A 26,875-nucleotide genomic window follows, 5' to 3' on the forward strand; every position below is an offset into this window, starting at 1 on the left:
TTACACTGGGCTTGTGCTGTACCAGGGACATTATCATACATGGGCCCTCAGAAGGTTCTGCCTGACCAATATCTAGGGTTGTCACCATTTTGGAAGAAAAAAATCTGGCTGTACAGAAAGGGGAGGGACAATGAGGGGGAGGTTCGGGGGAAAATATGGTCGATATGGGAGTGGGGGATTATAGGAAGAAGAAAAAGAAGCGGAGCTGGATGCAGGGATTGGGGAGGGACAGGACAGCGGATGTCAGGGAATTATAAATTTATGAGCAAATACATTGCTGGTTAAATGGGTAACACTGGTCCCAGTCTTGGCTGCTATATTACTGGTTAGGCTGGTGATATGCCAAACCTATTCATATCTGAATGAATCTCAGCCATATGTATCTGGCCAGGTTCGAAATGGCAGGGGGTTGGGATTTGATAATGAAACATCCACAAATGGACACACATAGAAACATACAAAATAGTTTATTTTTTGTACAAAACAGAAAACTAATGACATTATTATGAATTCTACGCGGACTTATAAACACGGGGGCCTGGTTTCCATCTATATATAACTGAGCAGCTTTACGCCATAGCGGCTTCTGCACTAACTTTTTGTAGTCTGTGGCTTTCTTCAGCTTCTCAAAATATTCATCCAACTCCTGCTAGAGATTCTGCCCAGAATCTGCAGAAATGAACGAGAGAGAGAGAACGGTTTAGTATCAGTCAATAAATCCCTTTTACTCACATCCGTGTGCAGAATAAATACCTAGAAATGTTCTATTAGAGGCAGTTCATTGTGTCTGGTGCAAATGGATATAAGAGGGATGACTCTACAGGGGATCAGTGATTGGAACAACTGGAGCAAAGCAGAGAACTCACAGCCTAATTGTGCCCGTTACTTTCATTCTCGCCCAGAGCCTGCCGGAGATGGTCAATAGCCGAATAAGGGAACCAGACCAACTGAGAGGTTGCAGAGAGAGGAGCCTGGGGGGAAAGAAACATCATTATTATCCTTAATACAGCACATGGCTTCTCCAGTAGAACTGATTTTTCTATCACAGTGGCACAAGCACTGTTGGTTCAGTTCAGGAGGCAATAAAGTCATCAGTAGGTTTGCAGAGGGAAATAGACACTCCATATATAGTGCCTTAAAGGAGAAGGAAAGGCTACAATTAAGTAAGCTTTATCAGAACGTTCTATATAAATATATCAGTAAACCCTCAAAGTAATGCTGCCGAGTCCTCTGTCAAAAGAAACACAGCATTCGTTTCCTTCTATTGTGTACACGTGGGCTTCTGTATCAGACTTCCTGTTTTCAGTTTCAAGAGCTGTTTACTCAGGTATGGTAAAGCATTCTACGGAATAAATATAGTGTTTTAGCTTGCACTATATTGGCTAATCTATTGGCAATAAACGGCTTCGGTAGCTTTACTTCTCCTTTAAATGAAATGAGTATGTGTTTGGGGTTCATCTAAGAAGCCATACCTCGTACCCCACAGAAATTCAGAGGCACAGTGACTCCCCCCATCTGGATGGACACAGCAACCGGTTGAGCTCTGATGCAGTCCGCATCAACCTTCTTTATTGTTAATAATTGTAGACTCCCCCTGTTCCCCACAGAAATTCAGAGGCACAGTGACACCCCTCATACCCCACAGAAATTCAGAGGCACACTGAGTCCCCCTGTACCCCACAAAAATTCAGAAGCACACTCACTCCTCCATACCCCACAGAAATTCTGAGGTACACTGACTCTCCCCGTACCCCACAGAAATGCAGAGGCACACTGACTCCCCCTGTACCCCACAGAAATTCAGAGGCACAGTGACTCCCCCCGTACCCTACAAAAATTCAGAGGCACAGTGACTCCCCCCGTACCCCCACAAAAATTCTGAGGCACAGTGACTCACTGAGCTTGAGGAGCATGTCCTTACATGCCTGGGAAAGTTGAAGGGTCTTGCTAAAGTGGTTTCTATGAGCGGGATGGCTTTAGTGATCAACCAGCTGGTGGCCTTTCAGCTCTGGTACCTGCTGATATGTCTTAGCCCAACCCAAGAATCCATTGCTAATATCCAGAGAAGGTAACTGGACTTTATCTGGTTGGGAAAGAACTGCAGGTGTTGCAAGCCTCTCCTTGAGAGAGGGAGGACAGGGAGTTGTGTGCATACGCTCTCAAGTGCATACTTACCGTCTGCAGCAGATACAGAGATACTTGTATGCAGATCCTTCTTCACAGTGGCGTATCCTAGAATCCAGCTTTTATCACCAGGTATGCAACATGGGGTATGACCAGCAATTGTTTGTCACCAACCCGAAGGATTCCTAAGAAGCATCTCACCATTGCCGGCTTACCATCAAGAGACTCTAAAGTCCTGGAGCATGGTCTCTGTGTTAAGGCAAGAATCCATTCAAAGGGAGGACATTCTAACTGAGCCCTTACTTTCCAATCTTTTAAGCCTAGGATGTTGGAATCCACCAGCATCCACCACTGGGCTCAGCTAACTAGAGTTGGGGATCTACTGGATTTAAGAAGGTCAGATTGGGTGGAAGCTCAGGCAGTTATGCAGCACATGGGATTCCTCACCAATAGGGTTCCACATTATCTGCTCCAGGAGATCAAGGACACCCTCTCTCCTGACTCTCACACATTCATTGATTATGTTCTGGAGAGCCACGTCCACCTTGGAATTCTCCACCTCCAGCCAGAATAGCAGGACCCAAGACCCCAACAATCCCCTGAGTCACCTCCGTCCCCCAACTTGAGCCAGTTGGAGAATTTTACTTTGACATGCTTTCATGGCATGACAAGAAAGCTACCGTATTCTCTCATGCTATACACTGTACACTTCCTTGCCCTTTTCTCCCACTACTATACTATCTGGAGGCTGGTGTTTAATGAGGGCGAGAGACACCAGTGGCAAGCACTTTTTCCAGTTTGGTGCCCAGACCCACTGGAGACTTGAGTTGGAGAGTGCTCCATGGTGCATTGAGCACAGGAGGGTACTTAGCTCGTTTAAAATACCCCTCGGCTGCTTGTCCATTGTGTGGCAAAGGGGAGTCTGTGTTTCATGCCTATTTTTTGTGTGCCAGACTGCAACCTCTTCTAAAGGAAACTTCACCTGCTTCTATGATTACACTTTTCCCCTCATGTTTTTATTTTTGGATGTCCAGTATCCCAGGACAAGACCTTCTCTCCAACTTGCTCCTGGCTTTAGCCAAACTAGCCATTCATAAGTCTAAGAAGCAATGTTTGGAAGGTGGGAATCCTCTGCCAGCAGAGGTCTTGTTCAGGGCGCTGGTGCGTTCCAATATTCGAGCAGATTACAGCCAGGCAGTGTCTACTGGTCAGTTGAGTACACAGCATGTAAAGACCCAAAAATCTATCTTGTACATAATTTGATATCTTACATTTACCGTAATTTATAAACACTACCAGTTTAATGCGAGGTAATTGCTACAGAAAACAAGAGGCAAATTGATAACATAAAATAAAAAACTAAATAAAACAAGTTTAAAAAGTTTTTAAAAAGTGTGTGCTTGTGTATGCATGTGTGTACAGCTCTAAAATGTGTGTCAATGTGTGTCATCTAAATACGTATGTCCCTGAAAGGACCCAATATTCCCCCTCAAAATTCTGGGTAAAAAAACAAAACAGCACCAAGAAAGATTTTTTAAGAAAAAAAACTCCAGAATTTCTATGAACACCAAAAACCTACCCCAAAATGATCTAACACCAAAAACATCAGCAGTTCAGCACACACCAAAACGCTTTCCCATAGCTCAAAATTTTGCAGCAAGTCAACCCAACCTCAGGACCGCTCCGGCCATGAGGCAAGGTGAAAATCTTGCATCAGGTGGCACGGAGCGGCCACTTACCGAGGGTGTCAAAAAGCCGCCTCTGGTAACTTTAAGAGACGAATTTCCGTTTTTTAAAATGGAAATTCGGCTCTTCTAGTGCAGCGAGCACAATAGCGCTCACTACACTAGTGCTCACTGCACTAGCGATGCGGCCCCTCCTCCACCTGCTCTGACGCTGTTAGTTAGAAGAGCGGAGCAGGAGGGGGGGGGCAGTATTGGGGCAGCAGCCCCTGAAACGTGCCTGCCCAACCTCACCTGAAAATGTCAGAGTGAGTACACAGAAGTCAACACCATACCCTTAAACACAAATAAAACACCTCAAAACTCTTCAGTATCCTTATCCCAAAAATGGAAAAAACACGCCACATATAAGCAGCCAGGCTCCGAATAACCCCCTAATATTACAGAGACCAGCAAGTATGTAATAGATTCGCATCCTCCACTGAACAGCAAGTGCCCGCATTCCACTAAGGGAAGAACTGAATAAATCCTGTCTCAAGAAAAAGACCTAATGCTACCCAGCCCAAACTAATACTCAGTGGAGGACTGTAGCAGTGTTCTTCTCCAGCCAATCCCCGAATAACCCCCCACTTGAAGAAGGAGCCGAATACTCACCGAATGTCACGTGACGGAGACGTTCACGTGTTCGTAACGTCACTCACGGCCTCTTATCAACTGGGAACTAGCAGCTACACTGAGGCACACGTCATCGCACCTCTGCCCTGTGTGTACACACAGTCTTAAGTCTTGTTGCCCTTTCCCCCTGCACCTCCCACCGCACAGGGCGCTGCGAGTAACCCAGTCTGCCCAGCCTGGTTGCTCCTACTGCAGGGGGTTTTCTTTCGGGGTGTCTGTTTCGTGGTGCTGCTGCTGTAGGAGACAAAGAGTTCAACATGAATTTCCTTAGGGGAGTGATGGGAGGGCAGCAAACCTCTGGAGCTCAACAGTCCGGGACGCAGACCGTGAGTGACAGCAGATTTTTTTGTTATTATAGGGTACTGATCTACCTGCTGTACAAATCGTAGCACACACGCCTTACTGCTGTCAGGAATGCTGGGAGTTGTAGTGCAGCTGCCTGAAGACCTCGTCGTTCGTGATATTTATAGAAAATATATTGGTCGAATATAAAGATGTGCTTTTATCCAGAAAGCGACATTGAGTAGGATTGCCACGTCATCCCTCCAGTCCTGGCTGCAGGAAACTACAATATTGCAGTGCTCTTCAACATTTGTTGCCTATTACCCGCTTTTGACTTCTAATAATGGGTTGCCCCCCCCAGGTCAAAAGAGGGTCATACTGATGTATGAAAACATTACTGTAAACTGCCATTGTTTCAATGATCTTTCTGGTATGATCACCTCCAATCTCTGGGTGATAGATCATCTACATGGGCTTTTCATTTCTCACCCTGTTGCCCTTCTTGCTGGTCCCTCCATCTGTAGCTCTGGGTCCCACTAACCATGCTGCATAGTATGGGAACCATGCATTAGCACTTTTTAGCTGAAAATTCCCTCTGGCATATTTAGATACATCCTCTACACTTGAGTGTGAGCAACATGCATTGCCTATTTGAATAAATCACATGCATTTTGGCAAAACTGCAATTACTGTCAGTAAGGAGAATTGTATTTTTCTTGTATAGATTTATGCTAGTCATGAGTGCATGCTGTGGCTCTTGAAAGCATATATTTAATTGCAAGTGACAGGGATATCAACCTTGTATCCTTGAAGGTCTCTTCATTTCCCATTGCCTCAGGACCAGTAAAAACAATGTAGGCCAGACACTAGTAGGTATCTTAAAGGAGACATTTTGTGTAAGAAAATAAAAACCTACCAGTGCGTTATAGTCATTTGGATGTCCTCCTCCTACTGTGCTTCTGGCAGGGACCGTTAGGACACACCCACCCCTCATTTGAAACACGGACCATTGAACATCTATAGGGAGCTCCAATAAAGGGGCTATTTTTAAAGATAATATACATTTTTAGCACCATGTAAAAGCAACACCATATTTTACGTATAATTGCCTACAAAATAAGGGTTTTTCCATTTATCCTTTAAAGTGCACCTGTCACTCAGACACAAAAATCTGTATGATAAAAGTCCTTTTCAAATTAAACAGGAAATCCAATTTCTATTTTTTTTAAAGCATTCATATCTGTTGTAAGCGCATTTAATTTAAATCTCAGCTGTCAATCAAATATTGTCTGCCCCTCCTCTAGGTCCTGATTCAAAATAGCGTAGGATGGAGCACACAGTAGGCAGAATAAGCAAAAGATGTTCTCCGCACTGCCTTTTTAGTTTGTCAAAAATGCATCAAATCCTCTCTTGGGTATACCACTTGAGAAAGGGTATGTAATGACCCGAAACATGTAGTGTAGTAGCCCTAAATAAACACAACCACACCGTTTTTTGCTATTGAGAAGTGCTCTCCTCATTCTTTAATTTATCACACAGTAGGCAGACTCTGCTGCAATAAATTTTATTCGGATCACATGTTTCGGATCTGCATGGATCCTTTTTAAAGTACACTTGAAAAAGTATCCATGCAGATCCGAAACATGTTGAGTCTGCCTACTGTGTGCTCCATCCAACACTATTTTGAATGATTACATGTTGGTCTACTGGTGTGGCCCGATTGGAAAGTGAGCACTCTACACAGGTGGAAGCGTTGGACTAAATCCATTGTATTATCCTCTATGTCCTGGGCATAGAGGGGGGGGCAGCCTTTACTTTCACTTTCCATTCAGCATTGCCTAGATGTCACTACTCTCCACATATTCCCCCATTCTCTTCATCATTTATTTGTGAAGCAAGGGCATGGGGTGGACATCGGGTCCCCCATTCTGGTGCACAAACAAGATTCTGAGATGATGCAAGGCTTGCCTTAATAACAGTGTGCACAAAATGGCTCCTGCCTGCTTGCTATAATTATTAAATCCCAGACTGAAGAAAGCAATATTCAAATCATTTATATAGTGTAATTAAAGTTCATTTTGCTTGACTAATGTGATCAAATAGGATTTTGAACATTTTTTTTGGGTGATGGGTCCCCTTTACGGAAACTGTGTCAATGGATGACAAATTTTGCATAAATTGTGTTGCTTTGCACTTGTACTTATTGTATGTTAATGAGCCATTTACAGGTTTGCTTTTGTAAGTAATTGTTAGTTGAAGTTTCTAATACAGGTATGGTACCCGTTATCTGGAAACCCCTTATCCAGAAAGCTCCAAATTACAGAAAGGCCATCTCCCATAGTCTCCATAATATCCAAATAATCCAGATTTTTAAAAATTATTTCCCTTTTCTCTGTAATAATAAAACAGTACCTTGTACTTGATCCAAATTAAGATATAATTAATCCTTGTTGAAAGCAAAACCAGCCTATTGGGTTTATTTAAAGTTTACATGATTTTCTAGTAGACTTAAAGTATGAGGATCCAATTTACGGAAAGATCCGTTGTCTTGAAAACTCCAGGACCCGTACCTGTACTGGCTGTTTTGCCAACTTGACTGTACCTTCTCAAGCTGTCCGCGTTTCTAATGCTAACGGACTACTGCTGCGCAAATATGGCAGCTCCTTTTATAGAGAAACATGGGAGGATGAGATAGGTAACGTAAAAGCATTGTGCAAAGGCTTGTCTAGCAAAACAATACATTTATTGCAAAGACAAAGTTATGATAAATGTAAAAAAAGGAATAATTTCTGGTTCCAGTATTTCTTTAAATAAGTATTTGGCTCAGTGCTTTGTCTTAAAACCTTTGCAAAATAGCAGTCATAGCAGAGGTCTAAATAATATGCAAAATCTGCCAAGCAAGTGTGTATGCAGTCCACCGGGAACTGTTTTTAATACTCCTGTGGGCATTGGTGGTGGATTTATTTGATGTGTGCACGTAATTGTCTTCCGGATAAGGGATATTTCCGTAATTTGGATCTTCATACCTTCTGCTAAAAATCATTTAAACATGAAATCCAGTAGGGTTATTTTGCTTCATATAAGGATTTATTATGTCTTAGTTAAAACCAGGTACATGGTCCTGTTTTATTACTACAGAGAAAAAGGAATCATTTTTAAAAACATTGAATTAAGATGGACTCTATGGGGCAAATTCACTAAGATTCGTAGTTGCGCCAGGCGCAACTTCGCTAGGCGTAGTTTCGCCAGCGCTCTGCAAATTCACTAAAATCCGAAGTTGCGCACAGGGGTAGCGTAAGATTGCGAAGTTGCGATAGCGTTGATTCGCTAAGTGAAGCGAAGTTACGCTAGCGAAGGTTAATTTGCATACGGCGTCAAATTTCAATGGAGGAATACGTATCAGCACTACAAATGCCTAGAAAACCTTCAAAACATCAAGTAAAAATTTTATTTTGCCCTACACATGTGCCCACTGTATAGGTAAGTTGCCATGAGTCAGGAAATGTAGGGGGGAAGGAGGGGAGCCCCAAAAAAATTTTCGATCTTTTTCAGCCTATCACCCATAATGTAGAAAACACGCCAGCGTTTTTTGGGACTTAGAAAAAATGTTGACTTTTTTTTGAAGCAATCCCTATCTACTCTATTGCGCTTCGCCAGGTCTGAGGTGGCGAAGGAAGTCTAGCGTAAAAGGTAGCGTTCAGTACACTCCAAACATTCCAAACGCTAGCGAATTAACGCTAGCGTTCGGCACTTAGTGAATTTGCCCCTATGGGAGATGGCCTTCCCGTAATTCAGAGCTTTCTGGAGAACAGGTTTCTGGATCCCATACCTGTTCAATAAATACAATTTTTATCTGTAATTTTCCCCCTTCTATCTCTCTTTAACATATATATATATATATATATATATATATATATATATATATATATATATATATATATATATATATATATATATATATTGTTAAAGAGGTTGTTCACCTTTGAGACAACTTTTAGTATGATGCAGAGAGTGATATTCTGAGACAATTTGTTTTCATTTCTTATTATTGAAGGTTTTTGAGTTAAGCAACTCTTCAATTTGCATCTTAAGCAATCTGGTAACTAGGGTCCAAATTACCCTAGCAACCATGCATTGATTTGAATAAGAGACTGGAATATGAATAGGAGAGGCCTGAATAGAAGAATCGGTAATAAAAAGTAGCAATAACAATACATTTGTAGCCTTTAAGAGCATTTGTTTTTTCGAAGGGAGACAGTGATGCCCATTTGAAAGCTTCAAATAGTCAAAAGAAAAAGGCACTATAACTATAAAACTATAAAAAAATAAATAATGAAAACCAAATAAAAATTTGCTTAGAATTGGCCGTTCTATAACATAATAAAAGTTACCTTAAAGGTGAACCACCCCTTTAAATGGAAGCTTGAAACATACATATGGGAGTAGATTGTGAAACTTAGAGTAAGACTTCATGGTGTGCGGATATTTTAAAGAAAAAGGATGTGAAGGAGAAATCACAGGTAAGAACTACATTGATCCGACTGTCGGATGAAAATGCAGCAGGTGGTTAAAACAACTGATATAAACTGGTTAGTAGGCCACGCTATATGAAGGAATAGGGTTTTTTTTTTTTGGTAAAGGGTTTGTTTCTCCTTTAAGGACAGAGACAGACGAGAAGATTTGGGGAGATTTAGTTGGCCAGCGTCAAATCACCTCTACTTCGGATGAATAATCCTCCCGAACTGCCACCCCGCCGGCTAGAATCGAATTCGCTGGTGGGAAGGCACTCTGATCGCTTCGTTTCCTGAAGTCACCCGAAGTTGCCTCATGAGGAAGCTTCGGGCAACTCTGGAAAATGAAGCGTTCCAAGTGCCATCCCCCGGCGGGAAGGCATTTCGGGGAGAATAGTCTATTTAGATCAGGGACCAACTTACTTTACATTTAGTAAATTGGAAAATATGGTTTATACAACCATATATATATCGATATATTTAAGCATATAACATATTCTCTAATAATTATTTTACAGATCCAGAAGCTGTGTGACAGGGTTGCCTCTGCCACTCTGCTAGATGATAGAAGAGATGCTGTACGAGCCCTGAAATCCTTATCAAAGGTTTGTGTCATATTCTGTGTAAAGTAATGTATTGCTAGAACCCTAAATTTGGATTTATGTGAATAAGGTTTATGATTCATACGATCAATTGACACATTGTACTTTTTCTCATGAGATGAAAGTCAAGATCTGATGACTGAAATTCTGACATCTTTGTTTACTTTGCACATAGACCTTTATTTGTGTATATAATGATTAAAATGTAATATTTATCTTTTGCTATTTCTCCACAGCTACTATTAGGCTACTGTCACATTAGGCAGTTTCTCTGCCTGCGCTTATACTTCCCCCATTGCTCCGATCCTTTCTCTGCTGTATCTGCAACCCAAGAGTTAATGTGTCACCTGGGGTGTAGACAGACAGAGAGGATACTGCTTACTCATACGCATTTCTTTGCTTAAATCCACTGTGTGTGTTTGCACCCTGGTGGATACAGTTACTCTGGGTGCCAACATATTGCAACGGAGGGGCATTATTCCGGCCTGCATTCATACATAGGCTGAGAAACTGCTAGTGTGGCAGTAGCCTTAAGTGTTAAGCTGCTATTGGCTTGTCTCCTCTGATTTAAATTTGATTTATCCACCTGTGCATAATGCTGGATTTATCAACTACGAGGATATCTATATCTATAAAAAGCTCATTACTTAGTGTTAATTTTGTTTTTTTTCCCCTTATCCATAAAACAGGATTTTGTAACTAATTTTAACATTTATTTCTCCCCAACCAGAAATATTGCTTTGAGGTGGCCACTCAAGCTATGGATCATCTTATCAATGTTCTACAGACAGACCGGTAAGCTATTTTAGGATGAAGGAAAAGTGGTTTAACAAGGGGTTATATGGATGGTATTTTTAATCATGTTAAACTAGCCTGCACACATGTTTGGGCCTTGTATATCAGTCTAGTTGTTGCAGGTTTATCCAAACTAAAAAAGTCTGTTTTGCCTGTGCTTGCCATTGGCATGGATGAGAGTTAATTTGCTTGACAAAGAAGTGACAGGGTCTGCAAATCACAATCCTTTCATGCCAAGTGAATCAGGTCAAAGCAAGAATTGCCTCATGTGTGGCTATATAATGAGAATTTTACTTACCTACTTGACGTAAATTATTTTCTAGTCCTGACATGTCAGTACATATGGGCATTGCCCCTCCCAGACCTGGAAGTAGGACCTATAACGTAGCCAATCAAAATTAATCATGACCTATAAGACCACATTTCTTCCTCCTCCAGTTATACTTTTGCCATAGCAGTACATTAACCACAATAAATAACTTGGGATGGGAAACCCTGTACTGACATGTCGGGACTAGAAGAAACGGAATTTACGCCAAGTAGTTAAGTAAAATTCTAATTTTCTTCTACGTCCCTCCATGTCCGTACACATGGGATCTACCAAGCCATGCCCCAAAAACAAGGGGTGGGAATAACCAACATAAGGCAATAACCAAACTGATGCTAAGGAGGCCATGAGTAATAAGGCCAGCATCACATCCATCCAACAGGGGAGCTGATAAAATGTATAGCCCCTGAAAAGGTAGATAAAAGGCACAAGAACATGGACGACATGTCCTAGGACATGGTAAGTGATTGACAACAAGAGCTACAAAAACCAACCACTAAATTACAGAGACCGGCACTTTATGATTAAGCATTGCAGATCAAAAATAGCCATATTCTTCTTAAGAGGTTCCCACAGAGACTAGAGGGATTCCTGCAGTATATCTGACATAAAACCCCACCTGGGGAAGAACAAAAAGTCCTGCAACTGTTAAAACAAAAGGCTCCCTAGGACATAACCAGAATGATGGCAACGGCCATCTCTGAACTAAAACATCCTAGAAACCACCAGGAAACCAATCAGATCAGAAACTAAACACAACTTGGATGCATCTATAACCAGTGCTGGAGAAATACACGATGCTCAGCACTAGCGGGTGGCCCTAAAAAGACTTGGCCCACATTAGCCTAGTCCTGCAGCTTATTGGAAGCAGCTCACACCAGTGCTGACCTGAGTCAATTCCACACCAGAGATCAGCCAAAGATTCAACTCAATGCTGATAAATACCTAATAAAGACTTAACTAGATGAACACCAACTCTGGGTTATCCTAATCCAGCATTTCATTGTAACCATTGTGGAGCCATGCTGGTTCAGCCCAGTAGCTGCACCAACCACCAAATCTAAACTGGGCATACAACAGCACAAGGATCAGCTGCTGGACCAGCCAAATGTGACTTAAGGCCATCTACCAGTAAGATATCCTGTTGCCCCAGCAACTGCTACACAAGCAAGCAAATGGGACCAAGCCAATTACAGTGCTAGAAAACACCCACAAAAGGCAAGGCCACTACATCTCAAGCTGCAAGGTGCTATAGTTTATGCAAAAACTGAACCAAACCCGTAACCATACATTTAAGCTACTGAATCCAATTGGCTACTGAACCAGCAAACAGCTGAGGTCACAATCCAAAATCAGGCATGCAAGAAGCTTACAAACACAGTTACCAACCAGCAATGATGCACAATCCACTGACAAATGAGCCAGCCACCATACATGCAAACCAGTGGTAGACCAGCCAGCAATTATGTACTCCAACATATATGTGCAAGGCCATTGTCACACTAGCAGGCCATAATGCCCTACAGCTGCAGCGTATGCAAAACACCAGAGTGGAACTCTATTACACAAGCAATAGTACATAAGCCAGCAAATGTGAATGCCACCCTTGGAGACAAGGTCACCAACTGCACTGGCACCAACTGCACAGGCACCTGACACAAAAGTCAATTTCCACACATGCATATGCCTATGCACCATAGGTCACAGCAAAGGCTGGCAGCCACAAGACAGCCAGCAACCACAGGCCCCCAAGGACTATAATAAAAACAAGCAGCCACCTTAACCAAGGGCCACGGAAAAAAGGCCAACAGCCCAAGAACCATGGTAAAAGGCAAGCAAGCACCTAAGTTAAGGGCCATGAAAACAGGCCAGCAGCCACAGTAACCCTGGTAAAAGGCCAACCAAACATGTGCCAAGGGTAAAAGACCACATGAGCCAAAGGCAACAGGCCAGCAGAACAAGGGCCCTTGTAAAAGGCCAGCATAACTATGAGCTGAGGGCCATGGAAAAAGGCCAGCAGACCCATGAGTCGAGGGCCATGGGGAAAAAGGCCAGCAGACCCATTGGCCATGGACCAAAACAAGGGCTCTAACACAAGCCAAGGGCCATAATGAAAGCCAGAGGCCACACAAGCCCAGCTCCCTGGTGGGAGGCCAGAGGCCACACAAAGGGCCATAGACTACAAGCTGGCTTCAAGCCTGTTAAGGTGCCAGCAGACATTACAGTAAGTGCCCTTCAACATACCAACAATTGAAGAAGGGAAACTCGGTAGATGTAGTAGAACTACAACTGAGCTCCCAACAAAAACCACCAGATGGGAAAAGAATATCTAAGAGAAAGCCTACATAACACAAAAAGACACCATATAAATCGGAAAACTGCCTAAGTGTGGAAACATCATAGGAAAAAAATGGGGAACAATGCTGCTACAGCCGAACAGACCCCTAGCCAGTCCTGGAAATACCAGGTGTAATAAGAGCACACTTACAGTACCTAGTGTGTCTGCACAGAGAACTCGGGCTCACAAACCTAAGACCTCAGATGACATCAATACAGGAAGTCAGAGGAATACCGGCACCCAACCAGATAATATGCGCTAGACAGTTGGAATAATCCAGTCAGAGCCTTGGTGGCAGGTTGCTTCTTAGGAGCAGACTCAGGGGCATAACTACAGAGGAAGCAGATCCTGCGGCTGCAGGTATAGGGGCCCCATGAGGCCCAAATAAAGAGCAATTTCAATATATATTTGTAAAACCACACAACCTCTGGATATGTTAGGAGCCCTAAAATGAATTTGCTGTGGGGCCCAATGACATCAAGTTACAGCACTGAGCAGACTCGTTGTAAGGAAGGAAGGGGGGTACCATACTGCTTCAGCAGTGCAAGACTCCAGCCAACCCTGCAAGCACCCTGTGTAATAATAAAAGGCAAATATAACCTGCCAGTACTGTAAGTACCTTGTGCAGCCACAAGGAACACCTACACCTTACCAGATAGTGACTAATTAGCTGAATGGAAACTCCAGCCAAAGCCCTGATAGCTCTCAGCTGAGGGACATAATTAGCTAATTAGCCTGCAGACTTCCCAGTGCACTGAGCATTTAAACACACAGTGGATACTGAAGAATCATACTCGGCAGCTTCAGGCTGTTATAACTAGCCCATATGCATACCCATGGCCCTTTTGCAGAAGTTCTGTAAAGCCTCATGTAACTCAAAAGAAAAAGGAAGGCCAAAAAGCTCACAGGTAACTATGTGGGAAGCCCACACCTGTGTCTCTTCCCAAAAAGCACTAGATTTTGTGCCTAGTTGAGCATATAGCAGGGGGGCTATTTTAGCACAGGGCTAGGACAATGGGTATGCCCACACCTGCATTTCTTCCCAATAAGCGATAATTTACAGATTATGCGTCTTGAGGCATCAGGTAAATTCTTCTCCATTACCTGGGAATCATCCCTTTGTGTCCACACAGAGGTAAAAAAATAAACAAAAAATACAAAAGAAAAAACAAAAACTGTGTTTGATTTCTATCAAAATTCACCAAAAAAAAAAATAAAAGTGTGGAAGGAGATCCTACCTCCCTGTCCAGTCGGACAAAAAATAACTGTGGTGAGGAGGAAGTCATGTGGTCTTATAGGTCATGATTCATTTTGATTGGCTATGTTATAGGTCCTACCTCCAGGTCTGGGAGGGGCAATGCCCATGTGTACTGACATGTAGGGATGTAGAAGAAAAAATAATTTCTGCTTGCACTGAGATCTAGTTTGGGAAAATGATGTATTCCAGTTTATTAACCAATTCAACCATATTTTGCATATCTTAATTATGCAAGGGTGGCCAAAACTGTTGTTTTCTTATGGTTAGATGCACTTTAATAAATGGATTTTTTTAGTGCATGACCTCAGCTTATTTTTTTGCCTGTACACTAGTGGCCAGTAAATGACCCCTATATGTTAAAAGCATGCCATTGTGAATGTATAATATCTTTATGCAGGTTTCTACTTCATTGGATATTTTACATAAAATGTTTACTATTGCTTTTTTTGTTCTTTAAGAAGGAATTTCATAAACACTATATCTGTTAAACTTTGTCTGACCTTAAAAATTTCCTTTCAGTTCAGATTCTGAAATTATTGGTTATGCATTGGACACTTTATACAATATAATGTCAAATGAGGCAGACGAAACAGGTAAGAGTGTTATTGTTTAGTATACTCATTGTATTTCTGTCTAATACTTTTGTATACTGTTGTACCTTCTTTGTTTAACTATTTTTATTTCATATAGATGTGTCTTTGCCTAAGGCAAAGCATTTCAATGATACTGGGCAGTTAACAGAAAGCGCCTGTCTGTCAAATAACCAGATATGCATTATTTTATTTATCCTCGCTTTAGAAATATTGGCTAGTAAATGATTGGCACAAAAAGTATGCAAAATGTATCTTAAGAACCCATGAGGCCAAAACTCACACATGGCTAGAAATTTATAATTATAATATAATAAATTATATTTATTATTATATAATTATACCGGCAAAATATGACAACATGTACTCCCATGTAATAGATCTGTAGTTACCTGTGACTGAATTGTGTAAAGGCTGTGCACACCAAACTGCAATTTAATCAGAATACAAATTCATTTTATATGTAACAGGATTTGGATAGAGCATATTAACGGATAACTATTTAAAGGGGAACGCTGGCTTCCAAACCAAAATTTGATAAGGAGGCCCACAAAACACAGAAACCCCTAATATACCCATCACAGATACTTGTTCCTTCAAAAAGTATGAATAAATGCCATTTTCTATGCTGAAATCCAGCTGTTTAACAGTTCTTCTCTTTCTGCATCATTGGAAATCCTGGCAGGGAAGGAGGGACTAAACACTGATGTTACAAATTGTAACAACTTCTTCTCCACAGCTTACAGACAACATGCAGGAACTACATGACTCACAATGCATTGCACTGTGATGTTTTATCCCTTATTGAAATCACGTGTGCAGGGAATTGTGGGGTTTGGAGGATGCAGGCTGAGGACAAATGGCTGCTGATACAAAGTAACAGTAGTCAGACATCTCAGCAAAGTAGTCTGACAGATCAGCAGGAGAGCAGGGGGCTATGAAAAGTCTGCATATTTTTTAATTTATGTATATTGCAAAGGTGCTTGAAATTATGTTTACTTTTCAAAAAGGTTATGTTTTTGTGAAGTTCCCATTTAAGAAAAATACAGTGAAAATCTGTCTCCTGAACACTTTTTTCAGTTGAGTTGTTTTCAGATTGTTCACCGGAAATAAAGACTTCTTTCAGTTGCTTTCCATCTTTTATTATATACTGTTTTTTTCCAAAACTGAAGTTTAATGTTCCTGTCTGGTGTTTCAGTCTGGCAGCAACAAAAAGTTTTTAAAGATTTATTTTCCGCACACTGTAGATTGCTTCATGTAATATATCAATCAAAATTAATAAATCCTCAGAGAACCCAAAAATTGTTGATTTAATTTTTTGATTTGAATTTTTGATTCGATTTGATGTTTTGGCCTTTTGATACCCTCTACTTATTGTCTGCTTGCTATAACCCCTATTTGTCAGTCTCATTATCTGCATAATCAAAGATTAGCAGCTAAATTATTCTTTTAAAAATATGGTGCAAACCATATATGGTGCTATATATACATGAATTGTGGTATAATTAATTGTATTTATTAAATTGATATTTGTATAGCATTTTTCACTGTTTTTGTACTTGGAATTAAAAAACCTCAAAAAATTAAATCAACAATTTTTGGGTTCTCTGAGGATTTATTAATTTTGATTAATATATTACATGAAGCAATCTACAGTGTGCGGAAAATAAGATCTTTAAAAACTTTTTGTTGTTGCAACTAATTATATCTATCTTACGCACCGCCGTACATGGCTTTGTAAGCTTCTATAATTTTAAATAGTAGTGTGCGCTGCCGACATATATACAACTTGTTTCAGTCTGGCAGCACAGTAATCCAGGTGCAGATTCTTAACTGTTAAATAATTTGCTACATTTAGTTGAAACTTTTCTCGGCGGTATTTTTGGAATATTAGCATCATTGTATGAACTCTATCAGCTGTCTTTCATGAAACTCAGTCATTTAATTTAGCAGGGCCAAAGATAAGAACTGAATCAACTTAAAGAGGACACGTCACCCAAAAAAATTATTCAAAATTATATTTTATCACATTAGTCAAGCAAAATTAACTTTAATTACACTAAATTACTTGAATCTTGTTTCCTTCAGTCTGGGAATTCATAATTATAGCAAGAACCCTGTGGACACTGTTATTAAGGCGAGCCTTTTATCATCTCAGAATCTTGTTTGTGCACCAGAATGGGGGACCCGATATCCATCCCCATGCCCTGGCTACACAATTAAATGGTATTGAGAGAGGGGGAATGTGGGGAGAGCAGTGACATCTAGGAAGTGCTTAATGGAAAGTGAAAGTAACTGCCTGCCCAGCCTCTATGCCTAAGACATAGAAAAGGGGCAGACAATATTTGATTGACAGCTGAGATTTTTTAATGAGTTTACAACACCTATGGACGCTTTAATAAAAAAATAGAAATTGTATTCCATGTTTAATTTGAAAAGGACTTTTATTATACAGCTTTTTGTGTCTGAGTGACAGGTCCACTTTAATGTATCAATTCAGAACAATTTACAGAGTTGGCGACCCCTCCCAGAGCTGCTTCAGAAAAACATACCGTATATACTCGAGTATAAGCCGAGTTTTTCAGCCCCCAAAATATGCTGAAAAACTCTACCTCGGTTTATACTCGGGTCAAGCGCAAAAATGGTCGCCGGCATCTAAGAATAGTCGCCGGCGTCTGAGAATAGTCTCCAAGAATATTCACCGGCGCCCAAGAATGGTCGCCGGCATCCAAAAACGAGACGCTGGCACCTCCAATGGGAGCAGAAACCCTCAAATCTTACCATCAAATCTTACCAGAAGCTGCTGCATTTCTCACCCTAGGCTTATACTCGTCAATATGCTTTCCCAGTTTTTGGAGGTAAAATTAGGTACCTCGGCTTATACTCGGGATGGCTTATACTCGAGTATATACGGTAAGGAGGTGAAAAACAAAACTTTACACTTCAATATTACAAAAATTGTCACATATAAAAAAGCCTTTATTTCTGGTGAACTATCTGAAAACAACTGTACTGAAAAGTGTTTGAAGGTTAACAACTCCTTCAGGGCATGGACACGCGACCGTCGTGTAAATACGCTAATCTAGTGTGCCATTGCTTAAGTTGAAACCACATGTGTGTATATGCCAAATGTGTGTCTATGCTTTACAAACAAGAGAATTCTTTTTTTGTTTTTAGCTATCCTATAAAACTGGCCTTGGTAACCTATGGGTCCTCATTCTTTATAGTATTTTATACAGTGAATTGTTATCCTTAAAATAGGGTGTGTAATTTTAAACCAGAGGTGTTTAGGCTTACCTTTGTGGTAAAAAAAAAATTGATTAAGCCCCCTTAGGTTATATCGGGGTCATAGACGTAAAAAAACTACTTAATCCTAACCGCTCTATCCAATAGTCCCAGGGATATCAAAGATTGCAAATTAATATTTTCCTTTATTAAAGTAATGCATGCATATTCTGAGCATGTTGAGAGTTTTACAGAGATTATATATCATTCTCATCAGTTCCACTCCTAGTCTAAGTCCCTCTCACATGTACACAAACTATGGTCAGTTTTATTAGGAGCCAATTAAACTGTCTTTATGTTTTTGGAGTGTGCAAGCCAGCCAAGCACCAGGACATACAAACTCCATGAGTGCAGACTGGAATCAAACCTATGGCCCAGCACAGCAAGACAACAATGCTAATTACTACGCCACTGGAAATAATTATTTTTCCCTCAAACTGGCCTTCAAGCTCTGACTACCTTACACTAATTTGTCCCCTACTAGAGAACCAACACTACGTTGTAGGGACCAAGGGCTGAGGAGGCATGTGCTTAGGGCACAGCAGTGGGGGCACTAGCTTGTACCTCTTATGTGTGCCTAGCCCTTGTCTGGGCCCAGTCCCACACCAACAGCTCGTCTGTTAATTCCCCATGTGTGCGCACACACCCCTGTCTCAAAACACTACGAAAATACAACACATTTATATTTGAAAGGAAAGTCTCAGTCACTGGCCTAGGGGTATCGCTTATCTGATATTCTGGCTCCTCTTAGCATAAAACTGCACAAGCCCCCATACTTTTCAGTGAGTACCGCAGATCAATCCTCTTCCTTCTTCTTCACATGGGTGCTCATGCGCAGTACAGTGAATGCTGAACAAAAAAGCTGTCTTTTTCACTCCGCTGAGCATGTGTCAGTCCATGGACATTGAAGGAAGAAGAGGAACGCTCTGTGATGCCTGCTTAAAAGGGCTAGTGCAGTTTTCAGCTAACAGGAGCACTGGCCTGAGGTTTCAGTTAAGTGATTACAATCACTGTTTTTGGGGTGCCCAACATTTGTCACCCCCCTAGCAACTAAGACTTTATTTCTCCTTTAATACCCTGACATTTTGAGACTTCAAATTGAATTCCTAGCTGCCTTTCATGTCTTAAATCCTTTCCCTGATACAATGTCTACTTCCTTATTTCTCCCCCTACTGGCTGATCCAACCTCACAAATGCAGTTGGTCGATTTCCTTCATGGAGCCTTCTACCAAGGGAGAAAGGTGACCAGTATAGCTTCTGGCAAGCAGACAGGCTGCTTCTGTTGGCCCATAGCATTAGTTGCATGAACAATTCTGTGGAAACTTCTTGGAGCTTCCTGCTCGAAAACACATTTGTTTGGTTGCACCTTCTTTGCTTTGCAGAAAGAATTGTAAAAATATATAAGTTTGAAAGGAAGAAAAAGATTTTGCTTTGCAAGTTTTTTTGAACTGAAATGTCTATAACTGGTCAGGTGAATTTTCACATATAACATTTAGTTAAACATACTTCTTTAACCAGCGAGGCTTTTGCACTGTTTCAGTCTTGCTATAACCGTGCAATGCTCATTTCATACCCTTAAGGGCCAAACAGTCTTAATTGGCACGAATATCATCAGTTTTGAAAGCACAAATGTTGCCTTGAATTTAGATGTCTCTGTGGCTATCTTGTTTTGTGAACCTATATTTTCTTTCTTTTATGTCTACCTTTGCAGCTGAATCTGAAGGTACAAAAAGGAAGTTCTTGCATGTGTGCTACAGCACTCCTTGCTAGTTGTAACATAGTCATGAAACTCTCCTGCTTGCTTTATCACACCCTTGTATTTGCAGTTCCACAAAAGTTCCCAAAGAACAAAAAAGCCTATATATTTATAAATGGCTAAAATATGGTGATTTTGTGATTGCTTCCTTTAAGGGCAGGTGGGATGATTTGTGTGTTTTATAATGCTTTTGAGAAACAATTGTCTGCACAAAACACTGCATGCTTTTAGTTTTGTATATTTGAGCTATCAACTCAAGTCGCACATGCAGTTCTTACAGATATGTATCGTTGCATGCCTGTATTAAATTGAGGGGGGTATTTGCCATCGATTATTTTCAACTCTTGAAGCCGTGTAAGAGATTTACCATCTCATTATTATTGTGTGCATGTAACATTTTAGACTAGAAAAACATATCTCCTATAAAAAACACCACTGTAGACAGTGGGGACGTGAAATAAAATTCAATTTTTTCACTTGATTGAGTGACAACTCATTTGCGGTGCATTATTTTTTTTTACACTATACAGCGCGTGCACTGGCACATGGAATCCCTGGGGAAATCAAGAAACATGTTGGCACAATGCTGAGATGGAAAGTGCTCCTAGGGGGGCTAACAAAATGACAGACTTAGCAAATCTGAGTTTCCTTGTCCTTAAAATTATCTGCATGACCTTTCCTGCTTTGGTAATTCATATTTGCTTCACATGCCTTCAGGCTGCACTTGCACATCAAGACATATAAGTGGATAGTCCTATTTTCTGGTAGACTTCCTAAGCAGCAATACCCTAATGCCAGAGGAGTGGAGTCTAAATCTGGAGTTCATCAAATATGCCAATAATCCTGATTTGAGCAACACAGCACTGGTCCTAGAAGCCGCAGTGATTGGCTCCCTTGAGGCCCTTGCCAAACTCCCTTACAGAGGTGTCTCCCCCCATCATGTTACCACTACTTCTATGCACACGGTGGTACAGGTATTTCAGAAGTCTCAAAAACTGGCCCGGGGAACCTCTACAGCCTGGTCCCCCCATACACCATTGTGGGGCAATACTTACCTACCTCATTTTTACTCACTCCCAAACATCGCCAGATGGGCACAGCTGGGGATAAAAACGCTTGGGGATATAATCTCTGGGGGTGAATGTAGAACTTATGATACAATACAACAGGAAGCCCACCCTCGCCCAGATATGCTGTTTAGTTATTTGCAATTAAGACATGCTTTCAGTGTACAATTTCCAGTGAGACCTGTAGATTTAGAGATAACAACCCTAGAGTCCTATTTACACAAAGTGGACCTTACAAAACCCCTGTCCTGGTTATATACTATACTATCTACTGCTGGTCCCTCCCCCCTTGAGAGAATTAAGGGCAAATGGCAATGTGATATTCCTGACTTGGATGAAGAAAAGTGGAAAGACGCTCTCAAGTTAGTCACAGAGCTATCCATCTCTATGAGGGACAGGTTTATACAAATAAAATTCTTGAATAGAGTCTATTTAACTCCCTACCGACTGGCTAAAATGTATGGGAATGTATCAGACCTATGTCCCAAGTGCAGAGTGGAACCTGGTACCATGTTTCATATATTCTGGACCTGTCCGGTAATCCGGAGATTTTGGAGTGTTGTACTTCAATTCTTGAATGAAAAACTCGCATTGCCAAGTATTCGTTCACCAGAAACTTGTTTATTGGGGATAACGGGGGACCTGCAGCTACGTTCCTATTCTAGAATCTGTTACCTACAGCTCTTATATTTTGCCAAGAAAGCCATATTAATGCATTGGAAGTCACTTAACCCTCCTACACTAAAATATTGGCAAAAGCTGATAAATGATTCTCTCTCAAATCAGAAACTGACCTATCTGTCAAGGGGCTGCCCCGAAAAATTTGATGCTGTATGGGGTACCTGGTTGAAAGTGCAAACTGATTAACTGCATGTATTCCATTATGCTGGATATGACACCCTGTACTTTACCTCCCCTCCCCCTTCCCTCACAACTGTCTCCCTTCTACTACCTTTTTATTTTATTTTTTTATTTTTATTTATTTATTTTTTTTTCCTTTTAATATTTGTCTTGTGTATGTTGAATGTTGAAAAATTTTAAATAAAAACTGTTAAAAAAAAAAAAAAATATGCCAATAATAGGGCTATCCAGTAATAGATGTTATGGCATCAAAACAGCAGGTCAAGGGGAATTACCAGTAGATGCTTGGTGCAACCTTGGCTTTTCAATCTGGCATATCAAGTCTTCAAAGAAACTTTATTGTCAAAATTTATAACCGCAAATTAAAATTATGTCACACCTAGGCTCCTCCAAGTGTAAAATAGGACTATTACTTCATATTAATAATTTACAGTAATGATTCATAGATATTTTTTATTCAATATGATGTTCATATTTATAATAACTTACCAACTATATCTATATCCCAAACTTAATTTATCCAAGTGACTTGTGCATTTTTTTGGTGCAAAAACAAAATTAATAACTAATTTTTAAAAAAAAAAAAAAAAAAGGTTTGAATTTAATCAATTTTTATCATAAAACAAATTTCATATCATAGCAATGAATTGAGAACCCTAATAGCTTGAGCATATTTCTTTTCCCTGACCCCGGTCATCCGCGGGTAATTTGGAAAATTCTACAAAGCTCATCAGAGGTAATTATGACCGCTCCAGCATGGCCCAGAATAATCGGGTACTTTGATAATTTCCAGAAGTCAATCACTGCCCCCTGGACATTTCCTCTCCAGGAGGATCTTTTTGTGCAGGGTCCAGTTTTCATTTAGACCCTAAAAAAATATTCCCACTATTCTTGAAATTCTTTATGAAACAATTGGCACCAAACACAACAAAAAAGGTCCAGATTTAAGTAGGCCATAGACGAACGATTGTGTAGTGCAATCTCCAGACCTGCCACTAACCATTCAGATCAAATAAAGTAGTAAAAGAACAAATCAGACAATGATCTGCCCTTGACAGCAATCATACGAAAGTTATGTCCAACAAAGCTGGTGACAGCCTCCCATTGATATCTTCAGATCAGCAATACATGCAGAGAAATTATCGGTAGCCGACAAATCTCCTAACCGTTCCAATTGACTGAGAGACCAATCGACATGGCACGAAAAATGACAGGACACTACACTCGGCCCGAAATCAAAATCTTTGCATCTATGACTAGCTTTAGGTGGTTTCAGGAATATGGCGTAGGCAGAGCACCCTTTCGTTATGTGTTTTATAAAGGCCATTATAGACCTAAGCATGTAACTCCTGTATGGGTTCTTGACCCAAAGGCAGCACATTACCCATCCCTTATATATACAGTATTTCTTTCTTGACCTTCTGTTTCTGTGTGGTTATTGCTATAAAATCACTGGGTTCACTTATAGGATGTGGCATTTTTTTTTTTTAAAGGTGTGGTGTCTTCTCCTACCTGTTCTCTCTACCTGTTTAGCTGCAACTGCACATTTTTTTACTGGTATATTGCAGTGGAATACAACATTTGTTTTATACATCAAACTTTATTTTCTGCTTAACATCACTTATATTTTGTTGCAGAACTGGTCAGTATAAGGCTTTACCACTTTAAACTGCAAAGACTGGCTTCTGCTGTCACACTTTATAGTCTGCTAAAATCAATTAAGCATTAAATAAACCAAAAATAGTTGTTTTGACACACATGCAAGTACAAGTACTCAAGTTCAAGGTGCTGTTTTATTATTACAGTGAAAAGGAATAATTTCTAAAAATAAGACATTTTTGTTTAAAATGGATATGGCCTTCAGATAAGTGATCCAATAGCTGTACTGCCTTTAAAATGACATCATGCAGCCCTAACTCCGGAAAAGTCTTTGCTAAAATCTTGTGCCAGAAATGTAAATACAGGTATGGGACCTGCTATCCAGAATGTTCGGGACTTGGGTTTTCCGGATTATGGATCTTTCCATAATTCTGGATAACTGATTTCCGGATAACGGATCCTATACCTGTATATCATATGTATCATGTCAATACCATTAGTAATACAGCCAGCTTTCAAAGTAATATCAAAATAACCAGATTTTCTATCAAACGTTATTATGGAAAATGTAATATTTCTAGAGATTTAAATGTGTAAATATAGTACTTCCTACACTTTAGTATATGAAAAATCTTTAAAAAATTGTTATTGTATTAACTTCTATTAAAAACTAAGTAATGTAACTTTTCATAACAATATAGATGAGAACCAGCAGATAGCCTCAGATGATTTAGGAGTCCAGTTTTCTGAAACATTCATTAAACAGCAAGATAATATCACCCTCCTGTTATCACTTTTGGAGGTGAGTAGGTACTATGGGTAACATATCAGTATTTGCTATTATATCAATATTTCATAATAATAATAATAAAAATACATTTTTCTTGCAGGAGTTTGATTTTCATGTACGATGGCCTGGGGTAAAACTACTGACAACACTATTAAAACATCAAAGTACTCAAGTACAACAAATTGTTTTAGTAAGCCCAATGGGTATGTGTACACTGCAGATTTGTGTGTTGTGTTTGTTTTTTTATTTATTATCATAGAAATCATTATATGTTGTTTACCCTATGAAGATTTAATTAGCAGTGTTCCAACTCTGTTCTTAAAAGATGGTGGTCATTGTTGTATAACAAGGAGAGAGCTGCAGGGTGGAATTATTTTCATAATTAATTTTAAGGGAAAGGCAGTACATTGCTCTAAAGGGGTGGACAGAATGTTATTCTATTTTACTATATAGCGAATGGCACATGTATGCTTGCTGGCAAATCTTGACTTAAAAATTAAACATCGCTTATAACTAATATGGACCATAAAAGGTGAAGAAAACAGTGGGATTACTGTAGTTATTCCTGTTATTGGTTGCTTTAGCCATGTATAGTAGGATACACTTTTATTATTACGAAGTATGGTTATACATCTTATTTAACCAATTTTTAATTAAATATCATAGACCTGAAATACAGAAAACTAACAATAATACACTACAAAAATAAAGGTGGCAAGCTAACCTAAACAATACTTGCAACCATTTTTTTTGGTGATGTGGCCATTAAATACCACTGTCTGTTGCACTGCAAACACCCGCATAGAGTATAAACAGTTCCTCTATCTCTGCACTGATTATTGACCTTTCAATATCTTGATGTTGCTCATATTCTAGTTGACCATACAATGCCCCATAAAATAGGTCTAACACTGACATTTATTCTTTGTAGGTGTTTCAAGACTTATGGATTTATTAGATGATTCCAGAGAGGTGATACGTAATGATGTAAGTGATTGTTGTGGTGATTGAGAAATAGAAGTCATTCTTCAGGGACATCTTATACCCATAATGTATGGGGTCTGTATATTAGACAATATATGAAGGGAAATTACAGCTAAACAATTTATTAGTCAAAAAACTTTTTTTCCCAGAGAGTTCTGAACTATGGCAATGCCATTCTTCAGTTACCTATTTAAAACATATTTCTTCATATTCTGAAAATTTGTTAGGTGAACCACCCCTTTAAGTTAATGTCTAGTATGTTATAGAATGGGTAAGTATAAGCAACTTTTCAATTGGCCTTCATTATTTATTTTTTATAGTATATTTGCCTTTGGAGAGGTATTTAGTAAAAAGCTAAATAAATAAAAAAAAAACACAGACTATCACCCTCTACATCATTCTAAAAGTTGAGCAACACTTTTAATGTAGTATCTCAACCTTGATAAACATCACAGTGAGTTTAGGTATCTTTTGGGGCAGAACTAGTAATTGGCAACACTTCGGAGGAGCATTAGCACCCAACTGTATTGGTGATATTTTTTAGTAAGCCTAAATTGTGCAAATTCTGTCCATGAGAAAGCATGAAAAAAATAGGTGAAACTGTTGCATGTACTTACATGAAGGAAACGCTATCACAACTTGGATAATCTCCATTATTATATAATGCTTGGTGGGAAGCTACTTTGTCTCACATTTGCTGATACTGCTCTAAATGTAAATAGTGAAAATACAAAGCTTTTTTTTTTTTCAAGAGAAAGATTGTCTCAGTAGTCAAAACATCATCAAATCAAATACAATTTTCCATGCAAATTTTCTTGAAGGAAAATTTCCCATCACTAGCCTGTTCTGATGACATTGCATCTCATATTCAAGTGAAACGATGCTTTATATGTATGAGCGTATGCTTTTTAAATAAAGAAATCCACTTTAAGCACTGGAATACAGTAAATAAGCATTTTTCATTATCTGTTAAACAGGGTCTTTTGTTGCTCCAGCAACTGACTAAAAGTAATGCTGCCATACAGAAAATTGTTGCTTTTGAAAATGCATTTGAAAGACTTCTTGACATTATCACAGAAGAAGGAAATGGCGATGGAGGTAAACATTTTTGTATTAGATTAGTTCTAGACTAGTTTAGAGCTGAGGTCTGCTCCACCATAGATCTGCCCTGCAGTACGGTACATAAGAATGTTGACTGTACCTGAAATCGTTATTGATGTCCAAATATTGGCGTACCCTAATGATTCTACCGGCCAGAGGACACAAAGATATCTCTAAATATCTAGAATTTGGCATAAAAACTTAGCTTAGGACTTGTATGTTTCTGCTACCATGGTCAACAGTCTGT

General features: G+C 39.8%; 1 protein-coding gene and 1 long non-coding RNA gene across 11 annotated transcripts in view; one reads left to right on the forward strand and one right to left on the reverse strand.

Annotated features, from left to right (window-relative positions):
- Positions 1-452: 452 nt before the first annotated feature.
- On the reverse strand, positions 453-4,594 carry LOC108706762. 3 transcript variants are annotated; one of them, XR_001934145.2, is made up of 3 exons: positions 4,461-4,594; positions 867-971; positions 453-669 (listed from the first exon to the last, which is right to left on the reverse strand). It is a non-coding gene; the product is annotated as an uncharacterized LOC108706762 (long non-coding RNA). The 3 variants fall into 3 exon arrangements; XR_005964913.1 differs by lacking the exon at positions 4,461-4,594 and adding an exon at positions 2,176-4,452; XR_005964912.1 differs by lacking the exon at positions 4,461-4,594 and having other exon boundaries at positions 867-1,204.
- The window catches only part of uso1.S (USO1 vesicle transport factor S homeolog), a 41,183-nt gene continuing 18,855 nt past the window's right edge, over positions 4,548-26,875 (forward strand). For 2 of the 8 annotated variants that reach the window (XM_041575506.1, XM_041575514.1), the window contains exons 1-10: positions 4,548-4,807; positions 9,793-9,879; positions 10,607-10,671; positions 15,115-15,188; positions 19,670-19,711; positions 20,182-20,193; positions 24,455-24,555; positions 24,644-24,746; positions 25,475-25,530; positions 26,505-26,625. In XM_041575506.1, coding sequence (XP_041431440.1) covers positions 4,739-4,807; positions 9,793-9,879; positions 10,607-10,671; positions 15,115-15,188; positions 19,670-19,711; positions 20,182-20,193; positions 24,455-24,555; positions 24,644-24,746; positions 25,475-25,530; positions 26,505-26,625 — 730 coding nt within the window. In that variant the 5' untranslated portion in view covers positions 4,548-4,738. The remainder of the gene's footprint in view (positions 4,808-9,792; positions 9,880-10,606; positions 10,672-15,114; positions 15,189-19,669; positions 19,712-20,181; positions 20,194-24,454; positions 24,556-24,643; positions 24,747-25,474; positions 25,531-26,504; positions 26,626-26,875) is intronic. The other 6 variants (XM_018237335.2, XM_018237342.2, XM_041575508.1 and 3 more) reach the window with 5 other exon arrangements.

The sequence above is a fragment of the Xenopus laevis genome, chromosome 1S (genome assembly GCF_017654675.1).
Source record: "Xenopus laevis strain J_2021 chromosome 1S, Xenopus_laevis_v10.1, whole genome shotgun sequence".
NCBI classification, from domain to species: Eukaryota; Metazoa; Chordata; class Amphibia; order Anura; family Pipidae; genus Xenopus; species Xenopus laevis.